Source organism: Drosophila virilis, unplaced genomic scaffold (genome assembly GCF_030788295.1).
Source record: "Drosophila virilis strain 15010-1051.87 unplaced genomic scaffold, Dvir_AGI_RSII-ME tig00001562, whole genome shotgun sequence".
Lineage (NCBI taxonomy): Eukaryota > Metazoa > Arthropoda > Insecta > Diptera > Drosophilidae > Drosophila > Drosophila virilis.
In genome coordinates this window covers 920,147-942,500 of record NW_027212843.1, presented here as the reverse complement: position 1 = coordinate 942,500, position 22,354 = coordinate 920,147, and the positions used below count along the sequence as shown (strand labels likewise).

At 43.1% G+C, this 22,354-nt stretch overlaps 1 protein-coding gene across 5 annotated transcripts in view; it reads right to left on the bottom strand.

Annotated features, from left to right (window-relative positions):
• Positions 1-16,474: 16,474 nt before the first annotated feature.
• tay (tay bridge) overlaps positions 16,475-22,354 on the bottom strand; it is a 50,123-nt gene continuing 44,243 nt past the window's right edge. For all 5 annotated transcript variants that reach the window (XM_032433233.2, XM_032433237.2, XM_032433234.2 and 2 more), the window contains one exon: positions 16,475-18,479. In XM_032433233.2, the coding sequence (XP_032289124.1) occupies positions 17,255-18,479 (1,225 nt within the window). In that variant the 3' untranslated portion in view covers positions 16,475-17,254. The remainder of the gene's footprint in view (positions 18,480-22,354) is intronic.

Below are 22,354 nucleotides of genomic sequence, written 5' to 3'. Positions count from 1 at the left end.
AAGCGCTCTACGGGTCAGCTGCGCATTCCGGACAGTATCGGACGAAGCGGCGCTGGTTATCGCAGGAATGGTCCCGCTAAGCGAACTGGCAACAGAAGCTGTAGTTTGCTATAGAGCCCACGATGGAAGCAACACAGCAAACTCGACTCGCACTGAGGCAAGGATGCAGAGCGTAGCACGATGGCAAGCACGCTGGGATCGCGCATCTAAAGGACGCTGGACGCATAGGCGTATCCCAAACTTGGAAGCCTGGACAAATCGCAAGTATGGCAATACTAATTTTTATTTAACGCAGCTTCTTTCAGGCCACGGAGCTACTTAAAGCGATTCGGCCATGACAACACAGACGATTGTTCTTGGTGCGGCAGAGGAATCATAGAGGACGCCAATCACGTCATATTCGAGTGTGGACGTTTCGCAGCGAACAGACAGGAACTGAAGGATATCATGGGCAGACCTATCACGGTGGAAAACCTGGTCACGAGCATGATAGAGACCGCACAAAAGTGGGACGCTGCCAGCACCTTCGCAGCAGAAATAATGCGAGAACTCAGGAGAGTTGAGCGCAGCAGACGGAGAACCGCGGATATTTAGGTAGCAAGAACATGCCTGTGAAGCAATGCTTCGCGGCCGTTCCGCAGGCAATCCACGCTACCTAAACAATACCCCACCTATAACCTAAGCTAAATAACTAAGGATAAATAAATAAACTGAATACAAAAAAAAAAAAAAAAAAAAAAAAAAAAAAAACACACACACGCAACTGCTCCGTGAAAATAAACAAATAAACCTGCGAAATTAAAGTGAAGTTTGTCCACGTGTGCAGGGAACCGACATAGGCCTAAGACACCGAAAGGTGCGTGGTGGTACTCACTGCGAAGCCCGTGCAGACCATTCCTGGGGTGACGTCTACAGTTCCACGATCCAGGCGAGGGGAGTGGAGGCTTCAACTTGGCGTGTTTGTGCGCTTTTTGTGAGTTTTACCAATCAATTGTATTAGCCGTCTCGCTAAGCTATTTGTGCATTTCGTTGCATTCACTCTAACAGCTGTTAGTAGTGTTGGCTAGCGCAGTTCACAACCAGCTGATCTGCACTATAGAGCCAGCTGCCAAACTGCGTAGCGGAGATACCAACCAGGTGATAAGCTGTAACTGGCAGAAAGTACTTTCGGGCTTACGCTGTTCTTGCTAAGCATTTAAGCTTTGGAGAAAGAACAGGCAAAGAAGCCGATATCGGTGCTCACTACAGGCTCCAGGGCAAAAAAGGAGCAAAAGGTCGCGGAACAGACCAATTTCCAACCCCCCCGCCGCGGCGGTGCCCATAAAAACAGGGCTCTGGTGACCAAGTCGGAGCGGTATAGCCCCCAGCGGTTAATAGCCAGAGGGAAGCCACCGAGGGACTTTCCTGTAGAGCCCTGATAGTTAGAGCAGGTGCCCAGAGTGAAAAATGGAGGATGAGCTGCATGCCTTTGGGCGCCGCTCTGCACTACAGCGATCACCGTCACACCAGGCGGTCACGCCAGTGCAGCAAGGAGTGGCCGCGTCGTCGCCGGCAAAAGCGAGTGAAGAGCTGCCAAGAACCCAAAGAGGCACGATTGAGAAGATGGGCTTAGTCCTAAACGGCTTAACGGCGCTGTTCAGCGGACAACGTCACATTAACGGGCTGATGCGAGAGGAACTCGCGAGAGTAGAAAGCCTGCAGAAGGTGGCGCTCAAGCTCTGTGCGCCGGAAACGAAGTGCGACGAGGCGCAAACGACGCCGTCATTAGGCAGACGTGCGGAGCCGAACGTGCTAAAGACGCGCCCAACGAAGCTCGGGGGCCAAAAAGAGGCAAGCACGCCCAAACGGCACATGTGCCTCAATAGGAAGCCGGAGCACTCCGCAGATGAGCTTCAAGAAGCTGTGGGAAAGGCATTGCTAACCGAAACGTCCCAGGTGGAGATCAAGGACCTGGATGAGCTGGCGACTAAGGAGGAACTGCTCGAAGCGATTAAAAGTGCCATACAAGACGATTCCTTGTCGATTGAAACGACCAAATCGCTGCGACCTGCATTTGGCGGTCAGCAAAGGGCCACAGTTATTCTCCCTGCGCCAAAAGCCAGGACGCTTGTCGAGAAGGCCAAAAAGAGAATCGGATGGGTTGTCTGCCGTATTCGTGCAATAGACCAACCAAAGCGATGCTTTAAATACCAGGGTTTTGGGCACATTGCGGCGAACTGCACCAGCGGAGACGATATGAAAGGCGCATGCTTCAGATGCGGGGACACAGGTCACGAAGCAAAGAGCTGCTCCAAGCCACCAAAATGTAACCTTTGCATACGGAAAGGAGAAAAATCAACGGACCACGCTACAGGAAGCTTTAAATGTCCGGCGTATCGCGAGGCAGTACGCAAAATGAAATGTTAAGGTTACTCCAAATAAACCTTAGCCACTGCATAGCTGCTCAAACCATCTTGGAGCAGACTGTTAGGGAGATGCGCATTGATATTGCCATTATCAGCGAACCCCACCACCGAGAAACCAACTGCCCGAGAATATGGACCGAGGATCAGGATGGAAAAGCTGCGCTCTGGGTATGTGGCGACCCATCGACATCGCTGACAAAAACAAAGTCCTTTACTGGGTTTGTACGTGCACAATACGGCAGCCTGGATACACAGCTGCTACCTGGCCCCAATCATGCAGCTCTGCGAATTTACAGCTGCATTAGATGCATTAGTAGATGACGCAAAAACCGGAAGGTCATTATTGCTGGTGACTTCAACGCCTGGACAGTGGAATGGGGCAGCGAAGCAACTAACGCGAGAGGTCGTGCCCTGTTGGAGAGCTTCGCAGCCCTAGATATAGCCCTGCTAAACTTCGGCTCGGAGTGGTAGCGAGGTGGTATCGGATCCATAATCGATCTTACCTTCACAAGCTCGTCACTTTTTAGCGCAACAAAATGGCAACTAAGCGACTTATACACCGCAAGCGACCACTCCGCAATAATATGCACGATTGGTGAAGAAACTGCAGCCAGCACTAGAAGTCTAAGTCGGAAAGCTTACCGCCTGGATACTTTCGACCTCGTGGCCTTTTCGAATGCAGTCCACTCGCTTGCCACTGCCGGCAACGCAGAGAGAAGAGCCTCCCAAATGGCATGCCAGCTATCGCGTGCCTGTGACGAGAGCATGCAAGCCCGGAAAACGTTTCGGCGCCACCATGTACCCACGTACTGGTGGAACGAAAATATTGCCGAAGCACGGCGGAACTGCATCCAAGCCAGGAGGATATACCAGCGAGCCCGAGGTAGACCCAGCTATGCCGAACAGCAGCTAAGGTATCAGAGTGCCAGAAAAATACTAAAAAAGTCCATAAGAGATAGCAAACGAGAATGTTTCCTGGAGCTATGCGACTCAGCCGAATATGATCCTTGGGGCAAGGCGTACAAAACTGTCGTTAAAAGAGTCTACGCCGGCAAACAAGCGCAGCCTTCTGACCCAAGTGAGCTGAAGTTGATTGTGGAAACGCTATTCCCAATCAGACCCGACGTATTACAAACGCAAGCCATACCATCGAGCCACGTAGCAGCCATGCCGTCTCTCATCGACGAAGTCTCAGTCGAAGAGGTGCTGACGATCGCCAGAAGCCTAAAGCCCAGTAAGGCACCGGGTCCGGACGGAATCCCCAACCGAGCACTGAAACTAGCCATGTCCGCGCAGTGCGTGCAGCTTTTTAACATGTGCCTAATGGAGAGAACTTTCCCCACAATATGGAAACTCCAAACGCTAGTTTTATTACCGAAGCCTGGTAAGCCGCCCGACGACCCATCGTCATACAGGCCGATTTGCCTCCTGGACACGTTAGGCAAAGTGCTGGAGAAGCTAATCTGCAACAGACTTCAGGTAGCTGTCGACAACAATGATGGCCTGTCCCAAAACCAATTTGGTTTCACCAAGGCAAAGTCTACAATAGACGCTCTGGAGAAAGTGGTCGGCATAGCAACAAAAGCCATCCAAGGATCGAGATGGAAAAGCGGCACAAAAAAGTACTGCCTCATCGTCACGCTGGATGTTAAAAACGCCTTTAACACAGCCAGGTGGGACAAAATATTGGATGCATTGTCAACGTTCCGCTGACTAACACCGCTTCCGTTTTGTGAGCAGCCAGCTCGAGTCCAGCTGCTGCCAGCCATTGGTGCACACGGTCAATACTGTGGTTGCACTACGTCCGTTAATTCCTTGCCGACGACTACAAGGGCCACGTCGTCCGCGAAGCCGATGATACTTGTATCGATCGGGAGTTCCAGTCGGAGGATACCATCGTACATGATGTTCCAGAGGAGGGGTCCTAGAACTGAGCCTTGGGGCACTCTAGCGGACACTTGATGTGTAGTGGGGCCGTCTGCGGTGTCGTATTGCAGCAGTCTTCCAGTGAAGTAGCTGCGTAACGTCTCCTGAAGATAATATGGGACGCGGAACGTTGACAATGCTTCCAATATTTTGTCCCACCTGGCTGTGTTAAAGGCGTTTTAAACATCCAGCGTGACGATGAGGCAGTACTTTTTTGTGCCGCTTTTCCATCTCGAACCTTGGATGGCTTTTGTTGCTATGCCGACCACTTTCTCCAGAGCGTCTTTTGTAGACTTTGCCTTGGTGAAACCAAATTGGTTTTGGGACAGGCCATCATTGTTGTCGACAGCTACCTGAAGTCTGTTGCAGATTAGCTTCTCCAGCACTTTGCCTAACGTGTCCAGGAGGCAAATCGGCCTGTATGACGATGGGTCGTCGGGCGGCTTACCAGGCTTCGGTAATAAAACTAGCGTTTGGAGTTTCCATATTGTGGGGAAAGTTCTCTCCATTAGGCACATGTTAAAAAGCTGCACGCACTGCGCGGACATGGCTAGTTTCAGTGCTCGGTTGGGGATTCCGTCCGGACCCGGTGCCTTACTGGGCTTTAGGCTTCTGGCGATCGTCAGCACCTCTTCGACTGAGACTTCGTCGATGAGAGACGGCATGGCTGCTACGTGGCTCGATGGTATGGCTTGCGTTTGTAATACGTCGGGTCTGATTGGGAATAGCGTTTCCACAATCAACTTCAGCTCACTTGGGTCAGAAGGCTGCGCTTGTTTGCCGGCGTAGACTCTTTTAACGACAGTTTTGTACGCCTTGCCCCAAGGATCATATTCGGCTGAGTCGCATAGCTCCAGGAAACATTCTCGTTTGCTATCTCTTATGGACTTTTTTAGTATTTTTCTGGCACTCTGATACCTTAGCTGCTGTTCGGCATAGCTGGGTCTACCTCGGGCTCGCTGGTATATCCTCCTGGCTTGGATGCAGTTCCGCCGTGCTTCGGCGGAAAAGGCCACGGGGTCGAAAGTATCCAGACGGTAAGCTTTCCGACTTAGGCTTCTAGTGCTGGCTGCAGTTCCTTCACCAATCGTGCATATTATTGCGGAGTGGTCGCTTGCGGTGTATAAGTCGCTTAGTTGCCATTTTGTTGCGCTAAAAAGTGACGAGCTTGTGAAGGTAAGATCGACTATGGATCCGATACCACCTCGAGTGAAGGTATTTTCTGAGCGGAAGATTAGCAGGGCTATATCTAGGGCTGCGAAGCTTTCCAACAGGGCACGACCTCTTGCGTTAGTTGCTTGGCTGCCCCATTCCACTGCCCAGGCGTTGAAGTCACCAGCAATAATGATCTTCCGTCCTCTTGCGTAATCTACTAATGCATCTAATGCAGCTGTAAATTCGCAGAGCTGCATGATTAGGGCCAGGTAGCAGCTGTATATCCACAGGCTGCCGTATTGTGCGCGTACAAACCCAGTAAAGGACTTTGTTTTTGTCAGCGATGTCGATGGGTCGCCACATACCCAGAGCGCAGCTTTTCCATCCTGATCCTCGATCCATATTCTCGGGCAGTTGGTTTCTCGGTGGTGGGGTTCGCTGATAATGGCAATATCAATGCGCATCTCCCTAACAGTCTGCTCCAAGATGGCTTGAGCAGCTATGCAGTGGCTAAGGTTTATTTGGAGTAACCTTAACATTTCATTTTGCGTACTGCCTCGCGATACGCCGGACATTTAAAGCTTCTTGTAGCGTGGTCCGTTGATTTTTCTCCTTTCCCTATGCAAAGGCTGCATTTTGGTGGCTTGGAGCAGCTCTTTGCTTCGTGACCTGTGTCCCCGCATCTGAAGCATGCACCTTTCATATCGTCTCCGCTGGTGCAGTTCGCCGCAATGTGCCCAAAACCTTGGCATTTAAAGCAACGCTTTGGTTGGTCTATTGCACGAATACGGCAGACAACCCATCCGATCCTCACTTTGGCCTTCTCGACAAGCGTCCTGGCTTTTGGCGCAGGGAGAATAACTGTGGCCCTTTGCTGACCGCCAAATGCAGGTCGCAGCGATTTGGTCGTTTCAATCGACAAGGAATCGTCTTGAAAGGCACTTTTAATCGCTTCGAGCAGTTCCTCCTTAGTCGCCAGCTCATCCAGGTCCTTGATCTCCACCTGGGACGTTTCGGTTAGCGTTCTTACTACCGCCCGGGCACCCAATGCCTTTCCCACAGCTTCTTGAAGCTCATCTGCGGAGTGCTCCGGCTTCCTATTGAGGCCCAGCAGAAGATCGCCCTTTGCGGTCTTGCGAATGCCATGCACATCGTCACTTAGGTCCTTGAGGCCGGGTCGCTCTTCACGAGCCTGAGCATATCGGCATATGTGCAGTCACCCACTCCGTGAACTGTAATGGCGTCGGCTCTGGGACGCCTCTGCGTCCGCTTACGTCCGTTCACTGCTGTCCAGCTCTCTGGGTTGCCATTATGGCCAGCTAAATTGGAGTTTGCAGGGGCTGTCTTTTGATTCGTGAGCACCGCCTGCTTCGCTGGGTTTTGACCCTGGCGTTTAGCCTTCTTGGAGGGAGCTCTGCGCTGCTCTGGCACGCCATCCCTCGCCCGTTTGGGCATGCTTGCCACTTTTTGGCCCCCGAGCTTCGTTGGGCGCGTCTTTAGGACGTTCGGCTCCGCACGTCTGGCTAATGACGGCGTCGTTTGCGCCTCGTCGCACTTCGTTTCCGGCGCACAGAGCTTGAGTGCCACCTTCTGCAGGCTTTCTACTCTCGCGAGTTCCTCTCGCATCAGCCCGTTAATGTGACGTCCGTTGAACAGCGCCGTTAAGCCGTTTAGGACTAAGGCAATCTTCTCAATCGTGCCTCTTAGCGTTCTTGGCAGCTCCTCACTCGCTTTTGCCGGCGACGACGCAGCCACCTTTTGCTGCACTGTCGTGACCACCTGGTGTGACGGTGATTGCTGTAGTGCAGAGCGGCGCGCATAGGCATGCAGCTCATCCTCCATTTTTTACTCTGGGCACCTGCTCTAACTAACTCTAACTCAGGGCTCTACAGGAAAGTCCCTCGGTGGCTTCCCTCTGGCTATTAACCGCTGGGAGTTATACCGCTCCGACTCGGTCACCAGAGCCCCGTTTTTATGGGCACCGCCGCGGAGGGAGGGTTGGAAATTGGTCTGTTCTGCGACCTTTTGCTCCTTTTTTGCCCTGGAGCCTGTAGTGAGCACCGATATCGGCTTCTTTGCCTGTTCTTTCTCCAAAGCTTAAATGCTTAGCAAGAACAGCGTAAGCCCGAAAGTATGCTGTACTTTCTGCCAGTTACAGCTTATCACCTTGTTGGTATCTCCGCTACGCAGTTTGGCAGCTGGCTCTATAGTGCAGATCAGCTGGTTGTGAACTGCGCTAGCCAACACTACTAACAGCTGTTAGAGTGAATGCAACCAACTGCACAAATAGCTTTGCGAGACGGCTAATACAATTGAGAGGTACAACTCACAAAAAGCGCACAAACACGCCAAGTAGATGGCTCCACTCCCCTCGCCTGGATCGTGCAATGGTCTGCACGGGCTTCACAGTGACTGGTTTTTGATCATGTGGTTTTCTACCGATGACAATTTAGTCGTCCAAGTACAAGAAAACTTTTGAAGGTTATAATCCGGAAAAAGCATGGTCATCATTCTTTGAAAAGAATTAGGAGCTATTTTTAGACCATATCGTAATCGTGTAAAACAATAGGAGTCATTGCTCGTTGAAAAAGACGTTATATTCAGAATTTGCTTCTAATTCTATTTGGTGAAAACCGGACATTAAATCTAAGCATGAGAAATATTTTGCTCTGCCTAGCTGGTCAAGAATACCATCTATTCTGGCGAGTGGAAATTTGTCAGACAAGAGTTTTTTGTTAATTTGACGATAGTCTATAACTAATCGCCATTTCTTGATATCAAAACCAGGTAATTCCTTTTTTGGGACAAGAAGTATAGGGCTGTTATATTCCGATTCAGACGGTTCTACAATTTTATCCGAGATAAGTTTGTTGAATTGATTATTAACTTATTTTTTATGAGTTTGAAGAGTCCTGTAATGTGAACTGGCTCAGTATCTTTTAGTCTTAGTTTCTGTTTATAAAAATTATTGTTTGGATTCGGTTTCGAGTCCGAATATGTCTGTGTACTTGGTGCAGAGATCTTTCCATTGTGTATTAAATAATAGGGGAGAGTTCTTTTTTAGTTTTTTTTTTTATCACCGTTTATTGGCGATCTTTTCTAATTTTATGGTCTGTTTCATAGTCACTTTTCCATTTTAATGTCGTTAAGATTTACTATTTCTATTGAATTTGTTCTATTTAAAATTCGGTTAAATGTTTGTTGATTATTGGAAATAGTATTTCCAATGAATATTCCTTTATCAAACTCTTCATTCGAAATGAAAATATTGTTTTCTGGCGAAACAATTTTGATTTAACAGACTATTTCAGAACGAGCTGGAAGTATTGTGGCATTAGTATCACAAGTGTGAATTATTGAAAGTTTTATTGGATAATTTAAATTATTTGGCCGAAGTATTAGAGAATCACATTTTTGTGTGAAATCTGTGCAATTATACTTTTTAAAGAAGTCTATACCAATAATGCTATCACAAGGTATTGGGAAATCGTGACCGACTATGTCAAAGTCGTGTGGAATGACATATTATCCGGTAGATAATTCTACGAATGCCAAGCCCTTAGAAAGAACTGAACCTTCACCGATTCCAGATATTCGAGTTGATATGTTTAAATTAATGTTTTCAAATGTATCAACATGTCCCTTAATAGTGATATGTCTGCACCAGTACTATCAAAAATATTTGTTCCGTGCCTGTAGCTACACTTGTGCATTTTACGAATATATTTACACTAAGATTAATCGAATCACTATCTTTTGCTGTGTACCTAAGGCCCTATTATAATTTCCTTTATAACTTTGGTTATTATTGTAGCCGCCTTTGTTGTATGGTCGACCTCTATAATTACCTCTGTCGCGGCGTCCACCACGATGAGGGTAATTTTGGTAATAAAGGACAGAATTAGTTTTTACGCTTGCTTCTGTGCAGCTATCGACAAATTTTGATATGGCATCATGTTATGGAATTTTCCTGCCTGCATGATACTTTTTCCCTTATCTACAGCGCAGTTCTTGGTCATGGCTCTTACAGATTGGGCTGTGCTGTGTATGGTGTCTAAATCTGAATTTAAGCAATCATTAATATAAGCACCTGCCAGAGCTTTTGCCAGTTGCTCAACATCTTATGTGTAAATGTTGGCAATTTTGCTCTTTTGCTGTAGGCTTAGGAGGTTAGCTGATAGTACTTCAACTGATTCTCCTTTTACCGCTCTTGATATTTTTCAATTATTTCGGCGATTGTTTCTTCATCGCTTATCAAGTTTCGTGCATGGCCTTTTAGTTTTGTCTTAATAAGACTGACAGCTGTTGCTTCATGATCTTCTTTAAGTGAGTCTATAAGACTCAAAGCATCTTTGAAGCTTTGCCAGTTTTCTGCCTTGCCATCAAACTCTGGGAAAAGCAATGAGGCAAGTTTGAGAAAACCTTTCACTGTTTGGGCCATTGTGTTGTCAATTGAATGGGCATTTATTTCAGAATCTAATGGTTTAATATCAGCTTGCAACGAAAGTTGTTTCTCGTCGAATGACGCTGAAGTGTTAAGAGAATTTGGAAGGAATATTGTCAAATTATGCCTTTCCGAAATTCGTGTAATGTTTTCTCTAAACGTACTCTTTACGTCAACTGTCTGTGTTAAATGCAAATCTTTTAGTTTTGTTGCATTGTCACATATAAGTTGACGGCTGATATTGTAGGAATTGACAAGAGTTGTAACGTGTTTTAACTTTGTCTCGTTTGAGTCAGGAGCGCTTGAAAGATTTATTAAACTCCTCACGTTGTTCCCTAATTATGGTAACGACTTGCGTCCATTCTATTTATCGACATTTCTAATTTATCTGTGCAAAGTCACAATAATAATGACAATGGGTCCTAAAATAGGGGTTTCTAATTGTTGATTTTATGTATATTTATGTAGCTGCTTAGACCTTGTCTAAGTCGTTGGCTCGACTCATGTAACGCTTTCTCAGTGATTTTTTATGACGAAGATAATTTTCAGAAGGATGTTTACTGAAGCTATTATAATGAGGATTGTTAGCAGTATGTTTGTTAACTGCACATGGGTAATGGTGTCTACAACTTCTACCACTTTAACTACATGGGAAGTGTTATCAGCTGCCTTTGATTGTTTTCCCCCCATTTTCCTATATTATGACTCGTGCTTTTTATACCCTGAACCCATTAAAAAGGTATATTGTATTTGTGCGAAATCCAAATGTATGTAACAGGCAGAAGGAAGCATCTCCGACCCCATAAAGTATATATATTCTTGATCAGCATCAATAGACGAGTCGATCTAGCCATGTCCGTCCGTCCGTCCGTCCGTCCGTATGTATGAACGCAAGGATCTCAGAACCTATAAGAGCTAGAGACTTGAAATTTAAGATCTAGGTGCTCCTAGTTCCCGCGCAGATCGAGTTTATTTCCGATAATTTCCGATATCGATATCCTGTTTTTTGGGCAATTTTGGTTAATAATAATAAGAGCTAGAGTCACAAAACTTGACATATAGCTTCCAAAATAAAATATATATATGCATTTGATGTTGAAGGAAGAGGGTTCAGGGTATCCCCTAGTCGGGAGCTCCCGACTAGAAACTCTTACTTGTTTTTAATTCTACCTATGCAGACGTACTAAGACAATTGTTGTCGGCCCCAATAGGGTAAAGTCGAAAATATTATTCTACACTCTACTTTGGAGCATGAATAGAGTGGGCTTGTTGTTGTGCCATATTTTTTTTTTATATTCGAATTCTCTATGCCTTTGCAAAATTTGTATGGCTCGCATACGAAAGTATGTACTTTGTTAATTTTGTCTTCAATCATGATTAATTTATGTACATAATTGATGAAACACCTAATGAAACTAACGAGGCATTTATTTCTGTCATAATTTTATATTTATTTGAACTTAAAAATTTTACAATTTTTGCAGTGCCCATACAAATACGAAATTTATGTATCTAATATGTAATTCTTTTTACTTTCATAAATTTTCTTCAGTTTTTTTTTTTAATTTCAAAATTTTGTTGCAAATGTAAGTTGATTTAAAATGAGCCTAATGTAACCTACATGCAAATATATATTCGTTCTATTAATGGAAAAAGTCCGTTAATTGCACATATGATTGGCTTAGGTTTTTCGTTATACAATTAAGTAGTAGTTTCCAAGTTGCACTTTGAGGGTGCTTCAACTTATTTGTAAGAATTTAAAGTACAGGCAAAGTGCGCCATTCGCATTTCTGCAGCCCTTTTTGCGTTACTTCGCATCGGTGCGAAGCTGTTAATTTAGCTCGTCGATACGCTCTTAGAAGCGTGCCGGTCTTCCTCGTTGGTGAAGGTTTTCTGCGAATCCAGTTCCAGTCGTCTTTTCCGTAGAAGTTTTCTTGTCCGTTTACCACACTTCGTCTTCTTTAGTGGTTTCTTCACTTGCCTTGCTCTGTACTCAGCTACTGTGAGTGGGCGGGGTCCATTGTTTGGATACACCTCTGAAGCCTCAGCCAGGTTCGGTGCACCCCTTTGCTCAACAGGCGCAGTATCCTCTAGGTTGGCGGAATCCACATTGTTGGTTTAAATGTAAAGATGATTTAAATTTGTTATATTATTTTTTTTTTCTGCTGCAGTAGTCCGGGGCCTATGGGCTCAGGCGGTGCCGGTACTGCTAATCGCACAGGTCAATTCCAAAAGTTGCTACTCGCCGCAACAATTGCTTATGGTAAAGTTTTATTTATTATTTCTGTTCCAGGGCAATGCGACTGTGTTTGTGCTGCAGCACTGCGGGTTGAGATGTTTTGGGTGTCTTATAGATGGTCTGCTTCTTCTCCTTGGCGAACAATGACCGGCGCACAACCAAACGACGTTTGTTTAATGTGATGCACCATAAGTTTTTGAAAGGTTTTTTTTTAAATTAAATTTTTGTTATATTTTTCCATGGTAAGCTGATTTTCACTTGTTCTTTATGAACTGCACAAAAGCAACGGTGAACGACCGACAACTGCTGTCACGGTCGCCATGTAGAAATAGGTTGCAATAATAACTCTTTTACTTGTTGGAGCTTCTGCTCCATAAGCTTTTTTATTATTTGGCTCTTTGTTTCTGAATTTTAGTGATCATATTTCATTTGTATGCACTTGAAATGTACATATGTAAACACTGCAACAAAGTGTTACAGTGTGACAGTTGGACATATTTTGAGTACATTGTGAACTCTATATGTACGCATATCACATTAATTTAAACCACTGCTGAGATCGACGGCACCTTCTGGTACAGCTACTATCTGGCCCCCAGCATTCAACTCAACGAATACGCACGAATGGCGGACGCGCAAACGGACTCCCCACTAGTCATTACGGGCGATTTCAACGCGTGGGCAGTAGACTGGGGAAACGCCAGGACGAACCCACGAGGCTGTGGGCTTCTAGACGCCTTCACAGTACTCTACATAGCACGTCTAAATACCGGGTCCGAGCACGCCTTCACCAAAGAAGGACGGTAATCAATAATCAACCTGACTTTCGCCAAGCCCACGATAGCAAGACGGGCCAAATGGGAGGTATCCCAGATGTACACACATAGTGACGACCAGGCTATTGCAGCAATATCAATGGAGCGCAAATAAGCCCGTCAGGCAGAACTCATCACATTACTTGGGACCCTGAAACGCTCAATAAAGAGGCAGTCTTAGCGGTGATTGACCCAATCGCAATTCCTGGAAACGCATAAAAGCGCGCTAGCTGCCTAACACGGGAAATGCAACGAACCTGCGATATGGCAATGAAGAGAAAAAGGAAAGGCTACAACCAGCATAAGCGAGTCCGCTGGTGTAATGATGAGATTGAGAATTCGCGTAAAAGGTGCCACACATCAAGACGCCTGTATCAGCGCGTAGCACGGCGAGCGCGACGGGCTACAGCAAACCTGGCCCTGGAGCGCGAGTCCAATGAATATTGCGCAGCCTACCACTACTGGCGAGCTTTGCTCAACAAGGCTACCAAGCGAAGCAAGCCGAAATGATGGACTCTGCGACGAAGCCGACACTTAGTCATTCGGCCAAGCCTGCAAAATCGTAATGGGCAAACTCGCAAGATGCCCCGTGCCGACCTGTCTGGAACATCTCAAACAGATAGCGGAGACATTGTTCCTGCACCAGACAGAGTTACGACACCACCTTCCAGCTGTCGGCACATCGGTGGCGCCTCCCATTAAAGCAGATGACATAACTGCCGCGCTAAAGCGTATCCAATCAAACAAACCGCCAGGACCAGACGACATCCCCAACGCTGTGCTGAAGACCATTGCTAGCGCTCACCCAGACAGAATGATATATGTGTTTAACCGATGCATTATTCAGAGAACCTTCCCGCCGAAGACCGCGCAGCATCACGCAGTCGGGAGGCGACAATAGAAGAATGGCATGCATGATGGGCGTCTTCCTTCAAGGCCAGCTGGACCAAATGCAGAGTCCTGGACCTTCGGCCGTGTGTAGGCAGGAAGTACGGACAAACCGACTTCTACCTGACTTAGGTACTGGCAGGACATGGTTGCTTCAAATCCTATCTCTTTAGGTATAGGCACGAGACAGATCCTTAGAGGACGCAGAATACGTCTTTTTTGGATGTCCCAGTTTTTCTGCTGCACAGGAAGAGCTAAACCAAAGTGTTGGAAGAACTTGCACAGTCATTGACTTGATAGATATCCTACTTAGCTTGCAAAACAATTGGGCTGCAGAAATTATCAAATCCTTGCGTCGCGCTGAAAGACAGCGCAATTCAAGTTCTAATGCTAGATAAAATACTAGAAGAGGCTGACATTTCCCCCTCGTGAGGTAATACTTAGCGGTCGTTCCACGAGGGGGAAACGCAGAGTAGGTGGTGGTTTTAGTGGGTGAGAGTCCCACACTTCTCGGCTTTAAATGCTTTCGCAAGCAGCTGTGTGGCAAGCAGCCTATAGAATACTACCCCAGCTAGTCCTTGCTTGTCGTATGAGGCGACTGAAATGACGCGGGGATGTAATTGCTCGGAGAGGTCCCTATAGCACGCGAAAAGATTCTGACTGCCATTGACCTGGTAATAGAGAGCTGCATGGCTTCACTCACAATATACGTTGAATTGAATGGACTCGAATTGAATTGGATTCAGTGAGTGCATGGCTCACAGTGAAACGAATGAGTTCCAATGTTATTACGTGTTGTATCACATGCCCGATGGCATTCAGCGAAATGAGTGAGAATAAATAAAACGTAAAGCGGAATGAAAAAATTGGCATAGCCGAAGAAACTCGGATTACTCGCCTTCATTTCGTTCGATACATCAGACGCAAGCAGTCAAAAGAAATGGGCGAAGAAAAAAATGGTGACGAGACTGTTTGTATTTTGCATGCGCATTTAGTTGTTATTACTTGGTCTTTTTTCTTTTTCTTTTTTTCATTTTCCTATTTTTCTTTATGCACACAAGACAACAACAATTAAAAATGCGGTTGGTCATTTGAATGCATTCGAAACGAATCCTCTTATTCCAACGCGTTCCCACTCATTCAATTCGTTTTCTTTCGTTTTGATGTTGTGCGTCCGAGTTCTAAGTGACCACACATACTCACTCAAACATATTCGGCTTTCCATACAATTTCACTCGACTCATTTCTGGCCATGTTCATTTGAACGTTGTTTTTTTTGCCTGTTATGTAGCTCTCTAATAAATATACCTTTAATATGCGTCGGGCAGCCATTTCATGACAAAATTATAATACCCGATCCAAGTGTAACTCAAAAGCTAATATTTATATTAAAGCAAACTTAATCATTTTTTAAAATTTACAAAACACAATTTTTAAATCACGTAGAAACTTAATTTGTATGCGAGCTTTATAAATAAAGTCAATGAATTAATAAAAAATATACTTTAAAATTTTTGTAGATTCTTCAAAATAAGTAATCCCAACGGAGTAACGTGAAAACTGTTTTTTATCAATTCCTATGGATGCCTTGTTGTTAGCTTATTTAAACTAGGGGATACCCTCAGCCCTCTTAATCAAAAACTTAAAGCAGCTCGCGCTACGCGCTCCATTGTAGTAACTAACATACATTTAAAATAAAAAAAATTCTTTGGCAGGGCTTGCACTCGCAACTACGTGCTCGCTTGTAGTAATAAAATGAATAAAGTTACTTTGGCAGGGTTCGAACTCAAAAACAAAAACTTACTGCCGCCTCTACTCAACAGCCACACCAAGAATTGAGAATTAATAAGAAAAATACGAATTAAAATAGCAGCACAGAAAATCGCAATTGCAATGCTGTTGATAGAATTTAAAACAGACGCTCATTTGTGTGTGTAAATGTATAAATTATTGGAATTTGCGTTTGCTGCCCCAAACTCGAGGCCAGCAAAACTTGTTTTATTTAATAACTTCTGCGTTTCTTAACCAATCTTGATGAAATTCTCTACATATATTGTACTATAGAATATTCGTGTATTATCAAAAAGTCAACTGCATTTCAATTGTGGCTTATATTGGTGGGCAGCGTAAATTGATATTTTACTTGATTTATAGCTATGAGGCAGTAGCGGAGAAGTGGTGATAGCTATAAAATGAGGATACTTAATATATATACTATTCTAGAAGCTACATGTCAAGTTTAGTGACTTCCTATTAATTTTATCGATTTCTTGGAAACAGGGCAAGTTATCGAATATCGGAAACAAACTCGATCTGCGCGGGCACTAGGAGGAACTACAGCTAAAGTCTCTAGCTCTTACAGGTTCTGAGATCCGTGCGTTGATACATACGGACAGACGAACATGGCTAGATCGACTCGGCTATTGATGTAGATTAAGAATATATAGTGTATAAAAAGTAAGCTTCTGTACAAAATTCAGATTAAAAATGTCCTTTTTTTTATATTTCATAATTTAACATCACTATAACCTTGACATTTCATACTATAAAATATATTGATAGATGGGCAACTTACACAGCATAATTTGGAAAATAAAATCACTTTTTGTCAGTTAATAGCAATGTTTCTATTATCATTTTTTTCAAAAGTATATACATTACCGGCATACACGAAATTACAACTGGAAAAACATAATGCACGATTGGAATGGTATGGTATGATTCCACAGGTTGAAATATTATAGTATACAGAAATTGAATTAATGAGTTATTCGCATATTTTGTATTACTAAGTATGTGGTTATTATACGTATGTCTGCATGTATATGTATGTACATCTGAGTATATTTTTCTCCTCATGAATAATACTTGTCGACATAAATTTCACATTTTACAAATAATACAAATGCATTAAAGCATACCAAACCTAAATATCTAATTTAAACTAATAGGTAATCGGTGAATTAAATAAACTTAATGTATTATATTTGCATATACGAGAACGTATAGTATGTGCCGTTTTTCGCTACGTATAGATGTAGTTGGGAAGCAACTTGTTGCGAAAACTTACAGCCCACTTAATACAAAATACAGTGAAGTGGAAATATTTTTTCCACCTTAATGTTGATTAGATTAAATATTTAGCCTACCTTTTTATTTAAACAGTTGTATCTCGCCTTATTAAAATTCAGTTAATAAATATTTTCATTTTTTTATATTACAAAAGCGTCGCGCTTACTATCTTGATTTTTCCTCAAGCTAAAGGTGTAATTTAGAGGTAGGGCAAATGAGTACAAAATTTTTATTGACATTGGGATGGAAGTGATTGAAATTTTTAAAATTTCTATTTAAAAAAGTTTTGTATAGTTTTCCTGGAAAATTATCATCGACTTGGTGCAATTGGTGACGCCGGTGTTATGCCTATAATGCTTCCAGGTACACTGCTATGGTTAACACTTGTACCAGGCGCATTAACCACTATACCCATACTTTGTTCACCTTCTTTTTTAGTTGTTACGGATGGATGAATCATGGAGTCGCCAGTTAAGATGTGTTGTACTGCCATATTCATTGGCGGTGGTGGTCCCTTCCCTATTCCAATTGTAGCCAATTGTGTTTGTGAATTTTGTGAAGGCGGTGGTGCAGTTGATGAAGCAATTATATTTACACCTGAAGGTGGCTGCATTCGAAGATGTGTGGCCGGACCTAAAGGACCCACTGACGGTGGCGGTATAGGACTCGGTTCCTTTCCTCTTAGATGAGCTGCCGATTGCGCTGCATACATGCTTAAAGCTTTTTGACGTTCCTCTGCTTCATGACGAAAAGCAGCCTCCATTATAGGGTTGTACCGTAAAATAGGAGCGTATGGATCACGATATGGATCAATACCCCACGTTGGCGGGCCAGGCGGACCAAAATGTGCAAGTGGTCCACTAACACCCAATGAAGGTGGCATCAAATTTCGTGTAAGGTGTGATGGTGGCGGTAACCCATGTCGTCCCGCAACTAAGAAATTTGCATGATGATGTGCAGCTACAACTGCTGCATTTGCTTGAGCAGTTACGAGCGAAGGGGGATGATAGCGTGGATCCCCTACACCAGCTGCTGCTGAAGCACGCATAAGCATTACATCTTGCTCGTCTTTTGTGCGAGGATGTTCTTCTTTGATGCGTATTTCAGCATTAAGTTCACAAATGCTCCGATGAGGTGAGCGATCCCGAGGTGTGGATGAAGAGGCCGCGGTTGCTGCCTGCTTATTGTTCTCGCTGATCCGTTGTTGCTGTAGCAATCGTTCACGTTCAATTTCGCGGCGCTCTACTTCACGTCGTTCACGCTCTTTGCGCTCACGTTCACGTTCTCGTTCTCTCTCACGCTCCTGCTGCTCCCGTTTTAATTTTTCTTCTTTTTCTTTGCGTTCGCGCTCTTCACGTTCTCGTCTCTGCCGGTCGCGATCTCTCTGCTCACGTTCTCGTATCTCTCGCTCTCGTTCTCGATCTTCTGCTTCACGTCGTGCATTTTCCAGGGCGGGATCGGATTTAATTGGCCAGCAGCTTGGTCCAGCGGTAGCGGCAGGATGGTACGGCATAGAGCGAGGAACTGAACTAGTTCTGAAAAATATAATTGATATTTATATAATTTAAGCCCGAGCTATTGATCTAAATTTAAAATTTAAATTTTTACTTAACATGAGTTTATATGAGCAAGACAAGTAAGAGTGCGCGATGCAACACATCTGATCTGCTAATCTGATAAACACAATTTCCAATATTTGTTTGGAATTTAGTCGTTTGTTGTTGGGAGTGTTTAATATATATAGCCTTTATGGTGTATGGTGTATGTTGTTATTGGATTATTTTTGTGTCATTGTTTTCTTTAGATGACCCTTTATACAGTGGGTTATTTGTGTTTTTTTATTTTAATTTTGTCAAGAAATGTGTAACGCATAGAAGGAGACATCTTCGACCCCATGTTGTCTAGATCAGCATCAACAGCCGAGATGATGTAGACATGTCCGTCTATTTAACTCCCCTTGGCATTATTAATTTAGCTATGCTCCTCATATAAGTATATGCAAAATCTTATCAGCATATCTTACATTATATCATAAAATTGTTTTTTGAGCAATGCACTTAGGTTTTAACAGGCTGAGTCACCAAATGTAGCATATATAATAGTAAATACGGGTAAAATATCAGCTATTGAGTATTGAGTAGAAGCAATGGCAAGTAGTTAGGTTACTTAAGGGTTCAAGTTCTATTAAGGAATGTATGCTTTTTAAAATTTATGTTAATCGTAGTTCGTAGAGCGAGCTGTATTTGGTATTTGTAAAAAAAGGTTCAGGATATCCCCTAATCGATAGCCCCCGACAAGAGCCGCTTATTTGTACGCTCACACATACGCACTTACGCTTTCGCTTAAGCAGAATGCGCATGGCTGCAGGCCTATGGCAATATGCAGTCGGTATCATGCAAAATCTATGGATTTTTTTTCTAGTGTAAAGTACTCTGTACAAAAAAACAGTTTTGAATTACTGAGAGTGGTCCCAACAAATAAAGAACCACCAAGTAGACTGAAATATAAGATTTATTAAATAAATCTTATAATAAAAAAATCGTATAATATAAAAAACAACAAGTGCTATTGTGTTTACATAGGTACAACAAAATCAAAACTAAAAACAAGGATCAGTCATTATAAAAAGACAAAAAAATAATATACAGAGAACAGCTCTAATGGCCTACAGTATGAAAAGCAACCACACAAAATTTTGATGAAACAACAATCTTATAACAGGAACAGCACTAAAGCAAACAACACACATTCGAAATGCTACACATAATTAACACACAAATCAACAAACGACTTAACTACAGACACAGTAAATTACGCTTACTTGCACAGATGTGTAAAATAATGTACAATGTATATATGTAAAATATTCAAAATAATGTTTTAACTTTATGTTTTATAATTTATTAATTATTTTTTTTTTTTAATATATAATATATTTATAATACATATATAACAAGTAAGAGGTTCTAGTCGGGAGCTCCCGACTAGGAGATACCCTGAACCCTCTTCTTCCATATGTAAATATATTCTATTTTAGAAGCTATATGTCAAGTTTGGTGACTCTAGCTCTTATAATTTACCAATATTGCCCAAAAAACAGGATATCGATATCGATTTTTATCGATTGCTTGGAAACGGAGTAAGTTATCGATTATCGGAAATAAACTCAATCTGCGCGGGAACTAGGAGCACCTACATCTATTTTTCAAGTCTCTAGCTCTTATAGGTTCAGAGATCCTTGCGTTCATACATACGGACGGACGGACGGACAGACAGACAGACAGACGGACGGACGGACGAACGGACGGACGGACAGACAGACAGACAGACGGACGGACGGACGGACGGACGGACGGACGGACGAACGGACGGACAGACAGACGGACATGGCTAGATCGACTCGGCTATTGATGCTGATCAAGAATATATATACTTTATGGGGTTGGAGATGCTTCCTTCTGCCTGTTACATACATTTGGATTTTACACAAATACAATATACCCTTATACCCATTTTTAATGGGTTCAGGGTATAAAAATCAATAATGAATAAATGCTAAAAATATCGGTAAAACGATGATGAAGAAACAAATAGTAACAGTGGAACTTTTTTTCCCCCTGAACCCATTGTTTGTTTTATGCAAACGTATGTTACAGCAAGAAGTATGCGGGTCCGTCGCCATAAAGTAAGTATTCGTGATCAAGACGACGAACTGAGACGATTTAGACATGTCCGTAACTCCGTCTTTCTGTATGCATCAACGCGTCGACCTTGAAACTATATACTCGCAATTTGATATATATATTGAAGACCATACGTAAAACGAGTTTTTAATGAGACACACAGCAGACTTGTGTTTTTACTACAAATTTGGACCAAAAATGTGTTTGATTTTTTTTGCAAGAGCTATTATTTACACCTCGCTGTGCGCTGTGGTTATTTAATGACCCAATCTAGAAACACTTTCTGTTCCAAAAAGCTTGATTCCAAGTATCCAAAAGCACAGCTTAGAGCAACTGGAAAAACGCATTACTTCGGATTTTCGGATTTCGTACTGTATTTTCTTTGAGTTCAGCGATTGCACACATATTTCTCGATGGATCTCAAGATATTCCTCTTCCTCTGCTGCGTATCATAAGATCTGATCTCTACTACAGAACACTTCAACTGCCTACATAATACAATTAACTGGCCAAGTTTTTCATCAAATTTGATACATCAATTTTTCCATCCCAAATTGAAATAGTTTGAGCTCGAAGCATCTTCCAAAAAATCTTTGTTACCCATTTCCACTCAGTTGGGGTAAATTTCCCAAAACGTGTAAACCACTTCGCAAATTCTTTGCAAATGGCTTTAAACCTAAAAAAAGCTAGAGTTACGAAATTTTATCATTCCAATTTTTTTTTTGATTCCGTCTTGCCATAGTGGTTTTAAGTTTGTGCCACTGGCTGTTTTGATGAGAAAGCAGTTCTCTGTCGTTCCTACAACGCAGCGCGTATAAATAACAACCACAAATTATGCATATATGTGGTATATGTATCACAACGGTTTTTATACCCTGAACCCATTAAAAATGGGTATAAGGGTATTTTGTATTTGTGCAAAATCCAAATGTATGTAACAGGCAGAAGGAAGCTTCTCCGACCCCACAAAGTATATACATTCTTGATCAGCACCAATAGCCGAGTCGATCTAGCCATGTCCGTCTGTCTGTCCGTCCGTCCGTATGTATGAACGCAAAGATCTCAGAGCCCATAAGAGCTAGAGACTTGAAATTTTTGATGTAGGTGCTCCTAGTGCCTGCGCAGATCGAGTTTGTTCCGATAATCGATAACTTACTCCGTTTTCAAGCAATCGATAAAAATCGATATCGATATCCTGTTTCTTGGGCAGTTTTAGTAAATAATATGAGCTAGAGTTACCTAAACTTGACATATAGCTTCTAAAATATAATATATTTGCACTTGATGTTGGAAGAACAGGGTTCAGGGTATCCCCTAGTCGGGAGCTCCCGACTAGAACCTCTTACTAGTTTAATTTTGGGTTGTAGCAGAAACAGCTGCAAACAGCTGGGTAATGTGTGTCGAACGCTATTAAATGAAAGATATGCATCTATATACTATTCAAAAAGCTATATGTCAAATTTGTCTCCAGGTCTTATAACTTACGAGATATTCTTAAAAAACAGGATTGCAATATCGATTTTCATGAATTGTTATTTAGTTATTGTAAGTTATCGATTATCGGAAACAAACTCGTATAGCATGGGCACTAGGAGCACCTACGTTCAAAATTTCAGTTAATAACACTTATAGGTTCATTTCATTAATCCATACGGACAGACAGAAGGACGGACGTTGGATCACCTCAGCTATTGATATTGATCAAGAATATATTTACGGGGTCGGAA